Source organism: Xenia sp. Carnegie-2017, unplaced genomic scaffold, assembly GCF_021976095.1.
Source record: "Xenia sp. Carnegie-2017 unplaced genomic scaffold, XeniaSp_v1 HiC_scaffold_16, whole genome shotgun sequence".
In the NCBI taxonomy this organism is placed as follows: domain Eukaryota; kingdom Metazoa; phylum Cnidaria; class Anthozoa; order Malacalcyonacea; family Xeniidae; genus Xenia; species Xenia sp. Carnegie-2017.
In genome coordinates, this window is record NW_025813469.1 from 11,627,377 (window position 1) to 11,640,745 (window position 13,369).

The 13,369-nt window shown below is 32.8% G+C and overlaps 1 protein-coding gene across 2 annotated transcripts; it reads right to left on the minus strand.

Moving 5' to 3' along the window:
• Positions 1 to 2,532: 2,532 nt before the first annotated feature.
• On the minus strand, positions 2,533 to 6,582 carry LOC124436429. Of its 2 annotated transcripts, XR_006945349.1 has the most exons (4): positions 6,480 to 6,582; positions 3,942 to 4,032; positions 3,569 to 3,836; positions 2,533 to 3,398 (listed from the first exon to the last, which is right to left on the minus strand). XR_006945349.1 is itself a non-coding variant. In XM_046986356.1 (3 exons), the coding sequence occupies exons 2-3, from the start codon at positions 3,834 to 3,836 to the stop codon at positions 2,866 to 2,868; spliced, it is 801 nt and encodes a 266-aa protein (XP_046842312.1). In that variant the 5' UTR covers positions 6,480 to 6,582; the 3' UTR covers positions 2,533 to 2,865. The 2 variants fall into 2 exon arrangements, 1 of the variants encoding a protein (XP_046842312.1); XM_046986356.1 differs by lacking the exon at positions 3,942 to 4,032.
• Positions 6,583 to 13,369: the final 6,787 nt, after the last annotated feature.

Consider the following 13,369-nt stretch of genomic DNA (forward strand, 5'->3'; position numbering starts at 1 on the left):
AAGTCCTCACTCTGCAACCAATAGGATTAAAAGTGAATAAACAGGTTCGCCCTTGCTTTTTTGCTTAGCAGAGATCACGTGTTATGGTAACGTCAAGTGCATGAACCAATGAAATACTTGCTGCGTTGGTTTCTCGCCCATACGTCATAAATATAATGAAACGTGTGAAAACGAAAACATAAGCTTTTCAATAATGGCTTTAACATTTATGATTGTTTTAAAACCAATATTGCCAAAATTCTGTTGCATTTAATTGTTCAAGATTTTTCATTATGAACTTTATAAGTTTGCTGTACAAGCATTGTAAATTGATCTATTTTGATATATTTCTTTTGTCATTTCTCATCATTCACTATACTTCTTCCCTCTCACTCGTCGAAAGCTTTTACAAATACTCTCTTACGTAAGTAAAAAATATAATCGTTTGCAAGAAATGCTTTAACATCCATTCATCAAGCAAAAAGCAAGCCATCAAGACCATTTTGCGCCGGGCAAAGTAAACACGGGATTTCTTATAGACCGTTTGGACATTAGAACAACCGCTGTGAGAAAGTTCTTGTTCTGATAACGGTTTAGCAGAGACGGCGGAAGGGCGCATAGGTGAACAAGCCATTAAAGAGAAATATGTGACTTACATGAATTTTGGACACTATATAAGATAATAAAAACATCAAGTATCATGTATATTCTTATTATGTATAAAGCTTGCTGCTCTCATCGGACGCAGGAGAATTCTGCTACTCGATAGCAAATATTGATATTGAAAACATCCTCTGCCATATTTTGATGCTCATGAATTATAGAACTTTAAAGTGAAATATAAGTAAAATGAAAGACGAGGAAGGAATTTTCTCTATTTCAGTATAGAGTAGTAGGTAGAGTACCGACTTAAAATTCACAACAAACAGAAAGAAGATTTTTACACGAGGTGTTAAATGCCAAGCACGGAAACCGAATATTTTTCACAATTGCAACGAATGTTAAAGAACTCAATTTTAAAAATGCATTATGATGACAAAAAATGTTTGAAGAAGCTTTCAACAGCAGCGTTATCCCTCTTATTATATGATGGGTCTGTTTTCTTTGTCGTTCCGTGGAATGTATTTAGCATAACTACTTGAATTTACGGCTGTTTTTTTCGAGCTGTATCTGAATACACCACAGCTTGCTGTCCCAGAAAATTTTTCTCAGCCTAGCAATATTTTATAAAAAGTCTCTAACTCCTGAGAGTCATACTCCCAAAGGAAAATGTGGCCTTTTGAGGATCGAATTTGTCCCCTTTAAGATGCTGATTACATAAGCCCGGGTAGCCGAGATTCAGTCAAGCGTTAAATATTTTGGCGAATGGACACGATTCAATACTTATCATCAGATAGATCTTCTAGAGCAATTTTACAATATACTGTTTTAATAACTATGCAAAACATTTAAAATTAAAACAACTAATAATTATAAATTTAGCCTAATTTGAAAATTACAACAGCAATGACTAGCGGCGCTTAAGAAACAGTTGTAACTTTTAACCTTGAAGTTTTGGTCCCTTTCAATTCTTGAAATTATTTCAAGCCTCACTAAATTTGATAGCTACTTGTATCTCAGAAAAATTATTGAAATTTTTTTCGAAACCAAGGCCCCATGTGGTCCAAGATACAATTTATTTAGATCTAAAAATTTAATCAAATAATGCGTTGCCGAACATCTAAATATTCACGCATTTATTAAAGAACAGGTAAAACTAATGACTCAGAAAAACAAACCGAAAACTTAAAAGCAAAAAGGAATTAATATCTCAAACATTTCATCAGATTATTTCCTTATATAACATTTAGCAAGATATCCCAGCGTTTTCTCGTATTTCAAAAACTGCTTCAGTATACGGTATGACAAATGTGTTCCGCGTCATTGGCAAAACGCAATAAAAGGAGCTTAGCAAGTATTGAATTTGCTATTTAGAATAAGAAACACGTGATTTTTACGTTAAAAGTTTTTCATTACTTCTTTCAAATGAGGTGGGACAAATTTATGCGCATGGGGGACATATTTCTTAGGACCAAATTTCCTTTGAAATTTGGCTCGGACAAACAACTTTATTAGGGAGAGCTAGCTACTTCCTGTAGTGACACCAGTTTTCTCGGGTTTTATATCTACATACGGAACCGTTAAAGCAGAACGATCGTTTTTTCGCATACACTAATAACAATTCTTCATTGTTTATCAAAGCTCATTTTGTGTTTATGGATATTTCAGTGAGATTTAGCTAAAAATCGTTTACCAGCCGAAAATTTTAAGTAATATGATATGAAGAATACTCTGAACAGAAGACACATGTTTTAACTCAATATTTGAGAAAAAAAACAAAAAATTCTTTATTTGAAAAGTAAAAGTTTAAACTCGAAATATTACTTTTCAAATAAAAATTTTCTTGTTTCTTTCCCAAATAACGAGTTAAATACGAGTCTTCTTTCGGAGTATGCTTCATATTATAGTTAGAATTGATGCACTAAAACCTCTGCATAAAATATAATTCAATTATTCTTTTAGAAGAACCTCCTTTATTATATAAAAAGATTATGAAAAAATCATATAGAAATATCTATCCTTTACTTGGCCATGATTATGAAACAAATCTGTTTTTTCAACACGTTTCTTCCAAATCCAATTTTCAACTAGTTTTTCTTACAGTTACGACAAATACATTTTTTTATGTTGTGTGTATATTTTTGCATGAGTATACAAAGACAAGTTGTAGCTATGTTAAGTATTTTTATTGTGAGAAAAGTGTTTAGTGCACAATTTATGATTTAATTATTTCACGAATGAGTAAATTTATGAATAGTGCAGTAATTTTATAGCAAAGCTACGTTTTTAGTGAAATTCTCCAGGAGTTTCATCGATTATGTAATCGCATCTCAAATTACAATAATCAGATTTAAGAGGACTTGAGAAATAACGCGTCAGCTGTTTCACACGATAATTCATTCCCACTGGTATATTAAATCGAGTCGGAGATTCATGAAACCAATTTTCTTCCTGACCGTTCGACAATAATCTTTGAATGTCCGCCTTTATCTGCAGCTTGGAGGTCTCATCTGCTTCAGCACTCGAAACGGATGCCATTAACGACTCTTTCAAACCAACAGTAGTTAAAAAAGAGGAGGACGGTTCAAACTTGAGGCCAGTTGTTACAGATATTTCTGTTGAGAAAGATTCTGATTCTTTTCTGTTGTCGTAGCTGCATATCGTCACAGTTGTAACATAAGCTTTGAACCTTGGTACCAGTTTCCATGATTGATTGTCATCACTAGTTCCATCAGAGAAACCCAATTCATCATTTTCTTTTCCCAATTTTGTTAGTTTGGCTTCCTGTTTTTTATAATTGCATATTTGGTAATAACTATCTAAAAAGAATACGTTGTCCTTTTATTATGTTGGTATTATATAAACTTCAAGCATGAAACATGAAAATATTAAAATGATAGATATGTCTGATCTGAACTTACTTACGACTTTCATTTTTAACATTTTGTAATGTTTTCATCATATATTTTGATTTGCCTTGCATACTTACCACCAACTTCTTCAAATTTGAACAACTGACTTTCATTATCTGGTATATTTTCACAAATAATTCCTTTTTCCAAATTGGCGATTCGATATCCATCATATTTTGTGTTACAGATGTAGAAATATCCAGGATAGTTTGGCTCTTCTTTCAGTTGCCAAAACTGAATATCTATATTAGTGCCTATTTGTTTGCAGCCAGTTCCCCACATGGCCAAATTTTCATTTTCAAACACCTTGCTAGTGATCAGGAAAGAATTGTTATTCAGTTGCATCTAGAAATTGATAAAAGGTTTGCATTTCATGTTTAAAATTAATGTTTGATTATTCCTTCAAATGAAAAGTTGCAAGTAACTGTCACTATGATAGAGAAGACTTACAGACACTGCATATTAATTAGATTTATTTTTCTGTTTTCAGCTTTGTTTACGAATCTTTGTTCTTTAGCAATATCAAATCTTTGCTCAATTTCTAAAGCAATTGCGAAAACAATTTTTAATTTTACGCAACTCTTCTATTTTTCATGGCAGTTTAAAAATGGCTAATTTGGCATTTTAGCGGGATCTGCATTTTTTGTGACGTCACGCACGGTATTTGTGCAGTTGCTCACTACAAATCATATAGCATCTATAGACAAATGTCTGTGAAATATTTTGTTAAAAAAGATGGTTATAGTTTTGTTGCAGCTAATTGTACTAACGAGAACCACACTCAAAGATGGTGTAAGTTATTATGCCTTTCCGTTTTCAATGATGACTGGTTTGAAGCACAAAAGCGAAGACAAATTTGAGTAGATAATAAAAACTGGTCTTTGAATCGTCAGAGCCCATCATCTACACTTTCTCTGACTATTTCAAATCTTAGGATTTGAGAAGAGATTTGTTATCTTACCAATACAAATAAATGCAAATCATCAAATAATAAGGACTGATGCAATCGGTGTTATGATCGTCATCATACGCCAGCATACAAATCATTGAGTTCTATAATAACTAGAGCAGTTGAGTGGACTGGTAATTGATGCCCTAAAAAATGGAGGCCAATTGACGTATATCCGCTGTAATGTTTGCTTCCCAGTTTTCTCCTTGAAGAAGCCACTCATTCAAGACATTAAATTATTTACTGAATAATTCCAAACCCTTATTAACCGTGGTCGAGCTCTTTACGGATAGATAATGAACCGAATCGAATTTTTTTTTCGTACAGACTGAGCTTGCAGGGCGAGGTTTGTACAAAAAAAGAGGTCCAATAATTCTCAGTAAAGACCGAGGAAGCGAAATTAATAAAAGGTCTATTATATGGCATTATTTGACTTGAAATGAAGCTTGCTTTCTTTCTTGTCTTTGCTGTTTTGTACGGGTTGACTTTCACTTATCTAGTTTTCGTCGGTAAAAAATAAATCGCTTTAAATTGTAATGTCGGGAAAGTTAAACTGTTTTCCGAGTGTTTTTTCTTCGACAAACATTCGTAAATATTTTCTTTCTACTTTTTTTTGCGTTTTGCTGTTTGCCTTACGAAGTTTGTGTACATTTGACTGTAAAATTACGCGTTTTGCATCGTGGTCCATTACGGAAAACAATGGAGCGGCAAAAATGTTTCTGAACCAATCAAAGCGCGCCATTTTCGCGGAATTCACGCTTGCCATAAAGTAAAAGAAATCAACTGAAATTTTCTTAATCTGCTGTAGCATTCACTGTCATGAATTTGAAATTTTGTCATTCTCAAGATGTTTTAGAGAATAGAGGCAAAATTTTCCAATACTTCGTGACATACATAACACGCAAATTGTGCTTCTTTTGTGAAATCTTGAAGACGTACGCATTAACTGATGTAAAAAATTGTTTTTTCTAAAACAATCCCAAACCTCAAAAAATAAGGCTATCACGAAACTGTTCATACTCAAAAAATAACACATGAACACTTCTAAAACTAAAACTTTGATCTTTGTTGATTTTAATTCTTTATTCTGTATGTAACTGTTTTGAAGCTCGTTCATAAAAACAACGCCAAGTCTGTAAACCGATAGGATAGCTTCTCACATATGCATCATAAAAACAATGAAGAGTGAAAATAAAACTAGGCTTTACGATAATCACATTAACATTTATGATTATTTCAAAGCCAATAATACAATAATTTTATAAGATTTCTGTAGAACGCTTATCACGCTGAGGAAACCAATTTACGACACAAGTTTTCTTATTTAAAATTCATATCTCCCAACTGGTGGACGTCTCGCACTTAACTGACGTTGCTTGTTGTCTTGACAACATAAATAAAATATGGAGTTTATGAGTTCCTCAGAAATTAAAACAAATTATTCTCTTCTGGGAATTTTTAGTCCTTAAAATTATTACAATCGATTTACTTTCATTTCAACTGCTGTTTGCTGCAATTTTTACGTAAATCACTAGTATTTGTGATCATAAAAGAACAGAATTAATACACTATATTTAAAAAGTTTTTACTGTAGATCATTTAATGTACACATTATTTTGCACAAATGACTTTGAAAGGGATATGGTGTTTGCAATAGACATAAAACTAAGTTTATGTATTCAGAAGATCAAGTTTTAACTATAATTACTACGTTATGTCTAAATGTAAAATTTGCGAGTAAAATAAACCATGGTAAAATAATCTCGTCAAGATCGTGTTAGGGTAAGAAACGAGAAATTGCACTGACAAAAGCAGTGAAATTATTTAGGTTTTGTTCAATCAAACACAACTTCTTGTCACAATTATATGGCTTAAAACTTACATTTTCTAGTTTTTTTCCCTGTGTTTGTTTTAGCTACTTCTTTGAAATATTGAGTATGACTACAAAACATTACATTAGTGCTACATCATTTCATCTGTTCATTGTTTATTACGACGCACACCATTATGTAAAGAACAAAAAAAACATTTTTACCAACCTTGTCTGGATATGTTATCGTTTTTATTTAAAAATTGCTAGGGCTTAAAATTCTTCGCAAAACAAAAGCTTTGAAAAGTCCTCACTCTGCAACCAATAGGATTAAAAGTGAATAAACAGGTTCGCCCTTGCTTTTTTGCTTAGCAGAGATCACGTGTTATGGTAACGTCAAGTGCATGAACCAATGAAATACTTGCTGCGATGGTTTCTCGCCCATACGTCATAAAAATAATGAAACGTGCGAAAACGAAAACATAAGCTTTTCAATAATGGCTTTAACATTTATGATTGTTTTAAAACCAATATTGCCAAAATTCTGTTGCATTTAATTGTTCAAGATTTTTCATTATGAACTTTATAAGTTTGCTGTACAAGCATTGTAAATTGATCTATTTTGATATATTTCTTTGGCATTTCTCATCATGCACCATCCCTCTTCCCTCTCACTCGTTGAAAGCTTTTACACATACTCTCTTACGTAAGTAACAAATATAATCGTTTGCACGAAATGCTTTAACATCTATTCATCAAGCAAAAAGCATGCCATCAAGACCATTCTGCGCAGTGCGAAGTAAACAGGGGATTTCTTATGGACGATTTGGAAATTAGAAAAACTGCTGTGAGAAAAGTCATCGTACTGACAGTGGTTTAGCAGAGACAGCGGAAGAGCTCACAGGTGAACAAGCAATCAAAGAGAAATATGTGACTTACATGGATTTTATACACTATATAAGACAATAAAAACATCTAGTAACATGTATTTTCTTCCTATGTATAAACTTTGCCGCTCTCATCAGAAGCGGGAGAATTGTGGTACTCGATAGCAAACATTGATATTGAAAACATCCTCAGCTATTTTTTGATGCCCATGAATTATAGAACTTTAAAAGTGAAATATAAGCAAATTGAAAGACAAGGAAAAATTTTTCTCTATTTCAATATAAGGCTAAAGAGCAGCAGTAGTAGGTAGAGCACCGACTTAAAATTCACAACAAACAGAAAGAAGATTTGTAGACGAGGTGTTAAATGCCAAGCACGGAAACCGAATATTTTTCACAAATGCAAAGAATGTTAAAGAACTAAATTTTAAAAATGCATTATGAAGACAGAAAACGATTGAAGAAGCCTTCAATGACAGCGTTATCTTTGTTTTTATATAATGGGTCAGTTTTCCTTGTCATTCCGCGGGATGTATTTAGCACAACTACTTGAATTTACGGCTGTTTTTTCGATATGTATCTAAATACACCACAGCTTGGTGTCCCAGAAAATTTGTCTCAGCCTGGCAATATTTTATATAAATTCTCTCTAACTCCTGATGACCATATTCCCAAAGGAAAATATGGCCTTTCGAGGATCGAATTGGTCCCCCTTTAAGAAGCTGATTACATAAGCCCGGGTAGCCGAGATTCAGACAAGCGTTAAATATTTTGACGAATAGACACGATTCAATACTTATCATCAGATAGATCTTGTAGAGCAATTTTACAATATTCTGTTTTAATAACTACGCAAAACATTTAAAATTACAACAACTAATTACTATTAATTTAACCTAATTTTAAAATTACAACAGCAATGACTGGTGACGCTTAAAAACAGTTGTAACTTTTAACCTTGAAGTTTTGGCCCCTTTCAATCCTTGAAGTTATTTCAAGCCTCACTAAATCTGCTAGCTACTTCTATCTCAGAAAAATTATTGAAATTTTTTTTCGAAACCGAGGCCCCAGGTGGTCTAAAATGCAATTTATTTAGATCTAAAAATTTAATAAAATAATGTGTTGCCGAACATGTAAATATTCACGCATCTAATAAAGAACAAGTAAAACTAACGATTCAGAAAAACAAACCGAAAACTTAAAAGCAAAAAGGATTGAATATCTCAAACATTTCATCTGATCATTTCCTTACAGGACATTTAGCAAGATATCGCAGCGTTTTCTCGTATTTCAAAAACGGCTTCACTATACAGTTTGACCAATGTGTTTGCCGTTATTGGCCAAACGCAATAAAAGGAACTAAGCAAATATTGACTTTGTTATTTAAAATAAGAAACAAAATGAAATGAACAAAAAGGCAAAATAACATTGTGCTAGCAACTAAGAAGATAGAGCTCTGTTAAAATGAGCAGAAATGGCAAAGACATCATGATACGAACAATAAATTTATGTATTAAACTTCAAGCATAAAATTAAGTAAACTTATCTCAGGTCAATAAAAATATATGAAATCAATTCTGTCAAAACTTACATGCACAAACCAAAGTTGTCATTTTAAAACATCACTACATTTTAGTTAGACAAATACTCCCAGGCAATTCCTCTCTGGTGAGAACATCAGTCATCTCCTATTTACTTAAATTTCAATTATCCTTGAAAACGTTTAACCACAGCTTGGTGTCCCAGAAAATTTGTCTCAGACTGGCAATATTTTATACAAAGTCTCTAACTCCTGAGGGTCATATTCCCAAAGGAAAATATGGCCTTTTGAGGATCCAATTTGTCTCCTTTAAGATGTTGATTACATAAGCCCGGGTAGCCAAGATTCAGTCAGGCGTTAAATATTTTGGCGAATGGACACGATTCAATACTTATCGTCAGATGGATCTTCTAGAGCAATTTTACAATATTCTGTTTTATTAACTACTCAAAACATTTAAAATTACAACAACTAATAATTATTAATTTAGCCTAATTTTAAAATTACAACAGCAATGACTGGTGGCGCTTAAAAAACAGTTGTAACTTTTAACCTTGAAGTTTTGGCCCCTTTCAATCCTTGAAATTATTTCAAGCCTCACTAAATCTCTTAGCTAGTTCTATCTCAGAAAAATTATTGAAATTTTTTTCGAAACCAAGGCCCCAGGTGGTCCAAGATACAATTTATTTAGATCTAAAAATTTAATCAAAGAATGCGTTGCTGAACATGTAAATATTCACGCATCTAATAAACAACAGGTAAAAATAATGAGTCAGAAAAATAAACCGAAAACTTAAAAGCAAAAAGTATTGAATATCTCAAACATTTCATCAGATCATTTCCTTGCAGAAAATTTAGCAAGATATCGCGGGGCTTTCTCGTATTTCAAAAACTGCTTCAGTATACAGTATGACAAATGTGCTCCGCGTCAACGGCAAAACGCAATAAAAGGAACTAAGCAAATACTGACTTTGTTATTTAAAATAAGAAACACGTGATTTTTACTTTAAAAGCTTTTCATTACTTATTTCAAATAAGGGTGGACATACTTATGAGCATGGGGGACATATTTCTTAGGAACAAATTTCCTTTGAAATTTGTCTCGGACAAACAACTTTAACGAGAGAGAAGAAAATTTACAAGTAATACAAAATAACGGAAAGTGATTTAAACACAAGGCAGTCCACTTCATAAAAGCTAGAACAACCAAATAAATCAAGATACGGCTTCACTTTACGGCATAGTGTCTGCCTCTGGTATACCAAACTTTTTCTGAAGTAGTACTTTAAACTACATTCATTTTGACGTTTTCAAAAGAACTTATTCAATAATATTTAGTTTTTATGGCTTTCTCGATAACGCTGGGAAAATTATGCATGGCAATCAGCAAAATACTGAAGACCTCGCTGAAAATGATAACGTTTAAACTCGGTATTTAGCATGTTTCAAATCTTCCCGAGCTAAAATCTTTGGCTCAGCATTAGTATACATCAAATCTATAACACTAAAAACTATTCAGTCACTTATATATTGTATAATACTGTGACATAGGAATAGAATAACGACTTATTGATATGATAATGTGAATTTCTGAAGAAATACTTAAAATGCAAACGATTGCTGCAAACATTTCATCAAAGCAATTCATTGCAGAACATTTAGAAAGATATCGCAGCGTTTTCTCGTATTTCAAAAACTGCTTCAGTATAAAGTATGACTAATGTGTTCCGCGTCAACGGCAATTACTCTCTGGCGGGAACATCAGTCATCTCCTGCAACACCCCAGGTGGTCTAAGATACAATTTATTTAGATCAAAAAATTTAATAAAATAATGCGTTGCCGAACATGTAAATATTCACGCATCTAATAAAGAACAGGTAAAACTAATGATTCAGAAAAACAAACCGAAAACTTAAACGCAAAAAGGATTGAATATCTCAAACATTTTATCAGATCATTTCCTTGCAGAACATTTAGCAAGATATCGCGCCGCTTTCTCGTATTTCAAAAACTGCTTCAGTATACAGTTTGACAAATGTGTTCCGCGTCAACGGCAAAACGCAATAAAAGGAGCTAAGCAAATATTAACTTTGTTATTTAAAATAAGAAACACGTGATTTTTACGTTAAAAGTTTTTCATTACTTCTTTCAAATGAGGTAGGACATATTTATGCGTATGGGGGACATATTTCTTAGGAAGAAATTTCCTTTGAAGTTTGGCTCGGCCAAACAACTTTATTGGGGAGACATAGCTACTTCCTGTAACACCAGTTTTCTTGGCTTGTATATCTAGATACGGAACCGTAAAAGCAGAACGATCGTTTTTTACGCATACACTAATGACAATTCTTAATTGTTTATCAAACCCCATTTTGTGTTTTTGGATACTATAGTTAGATTTCATCGAAAAGCCATTACCAGCCGACAGTTTTAAGTAAAATAATATAAAGCATACTCCGAATAGAAGACATATGTTTTAACAATACAAACACAGTTTTAATTGTCTTTGCTGCTTAAAGTTCTTATGTTGCAATCGATAATTATCAAAAGTTTACAAAAGCAACACGGTCAAAGCAGACAAAACCTTAATACGTTTGAACTTAACTAATCATTTATGAAAAATTAAAGCGTGTTGGTAAAAAGCGAAATGAGAGATGGCGTTTCAAAAAGTCGACATTTCATAGGAACTGTCATTTGAAAAGCTTTTATTTCATGGGAGACTCATAGGAAAAGCATTCACTTAAATTTTCCTTGGCTTCCTTCGACGATGCAATTGCATGTCAAAAAATAGTCATCAGATACAAGAGGACTCGAGAAATAACACATCAACTGTTTTATACGATAATTCTTGTATGCTGGTGCTGTAAACATTATTGTCAAAGTACGACTCCAGTCCTGCGCAACATTGAATATTTAATCACTGCCTTTATCCTAGCTTGTACTTCTTCATCCACTGCAGCACGCAAAATGGAAGTCTTTAAAGATTGTTTCAAACCAGCAGTAATTAAAATGGAGGGGCAAGATGAAAATTAGAGGCCAGTGATTATGGATATTTTTCCTGACAAAGAATGTTATCTCAGTCTGTTGTCTTCGCCCTATTTTGTCACAATTTTGACGTCTGCTCTGAACCTTGATACCAGTTTCCATGATTTATCATCACGCCCTTCACCAGTTCCCCATTCGCCATTTTCTTTCCCCAATTTTCTTATAGTCTTGCCTCGTTGTAGGAAAAATTGTATATTCGTTAGAACTGTCTTAAATGAAATTTGTTGCTTGTTCATTTTTAATCATATCTTATTTTAATTAATCACATAACTAATCCTAGTCTTCCAGTTATCTGACTCAGCAAAACTTTTACAGCTAAGAGAGAGGCAAGCCGCTATCTTAAAAGGTAACAAAACGTTCCATTGTAAGAATATATTCTGCTTTTTCAGAGTTATTAATTTATGTTTATATTGTAAAATGCTCGAAAGGAATATTTTTCAAGTTTCTTTTGTTTTAATTCTGATTAAAATTTTACCTTTTGTTACCTTTCAAGATGGCCTTTTTTCCTCACCATTATCAAGGTAAATAGAAATCTACGGGATAAGGTTCTATATCATTTGATTAAGGGCTTTAGAAAATTTTAAAAGTTTTGGAGTGCTCCATGCTCAATATGTGCTTAAGCTAATAGCTCAATATTTGTTTGGTTTTCTACTCTTGACTGAAATCGAGGGAAAGTCCGATTGATTTCAAAACTTGGTACAAGTGTAAAAACCGGTCATTCATATCATAACCTAACTGTAGTATAGTTATTATGTAAATTATTAGTATTTCGTACGTCATATTACGTATATTATAATTAAGTAAAGATCTGTATAAAAGTAATATGACAAAGCAATAAAGGGAGAATGGGGAAATCTCACAATATTACATCTGGCGACAAGGAAATATGATTTGATCCTGAAAAAGATACCATATTTCGAACAAGACAGCTTTGCCTAGCTTCCCGACGTTCAATTTAGAAGAACCACACCTTAGAAAAGCTTGGGGAAAATACGTATCAAGATTGGAGAATTTGTTGTTGGCAATAAACATCACAAACGCCGCAGGAAAGAATGCGATGCTCCTGCACTATGTCGGTGAAGAAGTTAATGAGGTATTCGAAACTTTAGAAATTGACGAGCCAGATAGAGAAGAAGATGTATTTAGAAAAGCGGAGAAAGCGTTACGAAATTACTTTACTCCACAGAAGAATGGAGCTGGTGCTGTAAGCGTTATTTTCAAAGTGATAGATGAAAAACCTTGGGAAACCATAGTTGTCCAAGTGTCCAAAGTTATGTCATAACCAAGACCTTGGAAAATTATAGTTGTCCAGATGTCCAAAGTCATGTCCTAACCAAGACCTTGGGAAACCATACGAAAATGATCTTTTGGTTTTGAATAGAGCTTAATTCTTAGTCAAACTGCACTTATACTTGAAAAGGCTTGGCAGTTAACAATTCATCGACTTTTGTTGGAGAGGAGGTCTCACCTCCCTGAAGCTTAAAGAATGTGAGTTCTAACACCATTGTAAATGTTTTGATCTCCTAATAATAATAATAATAATAATAATAATATTAATAATAATAATAATAATAATAATAATAACAATAATAATAATAGTAATAATAATAAGAAGAAAAAGGAGTAGACGAATAAAGTATGCACAA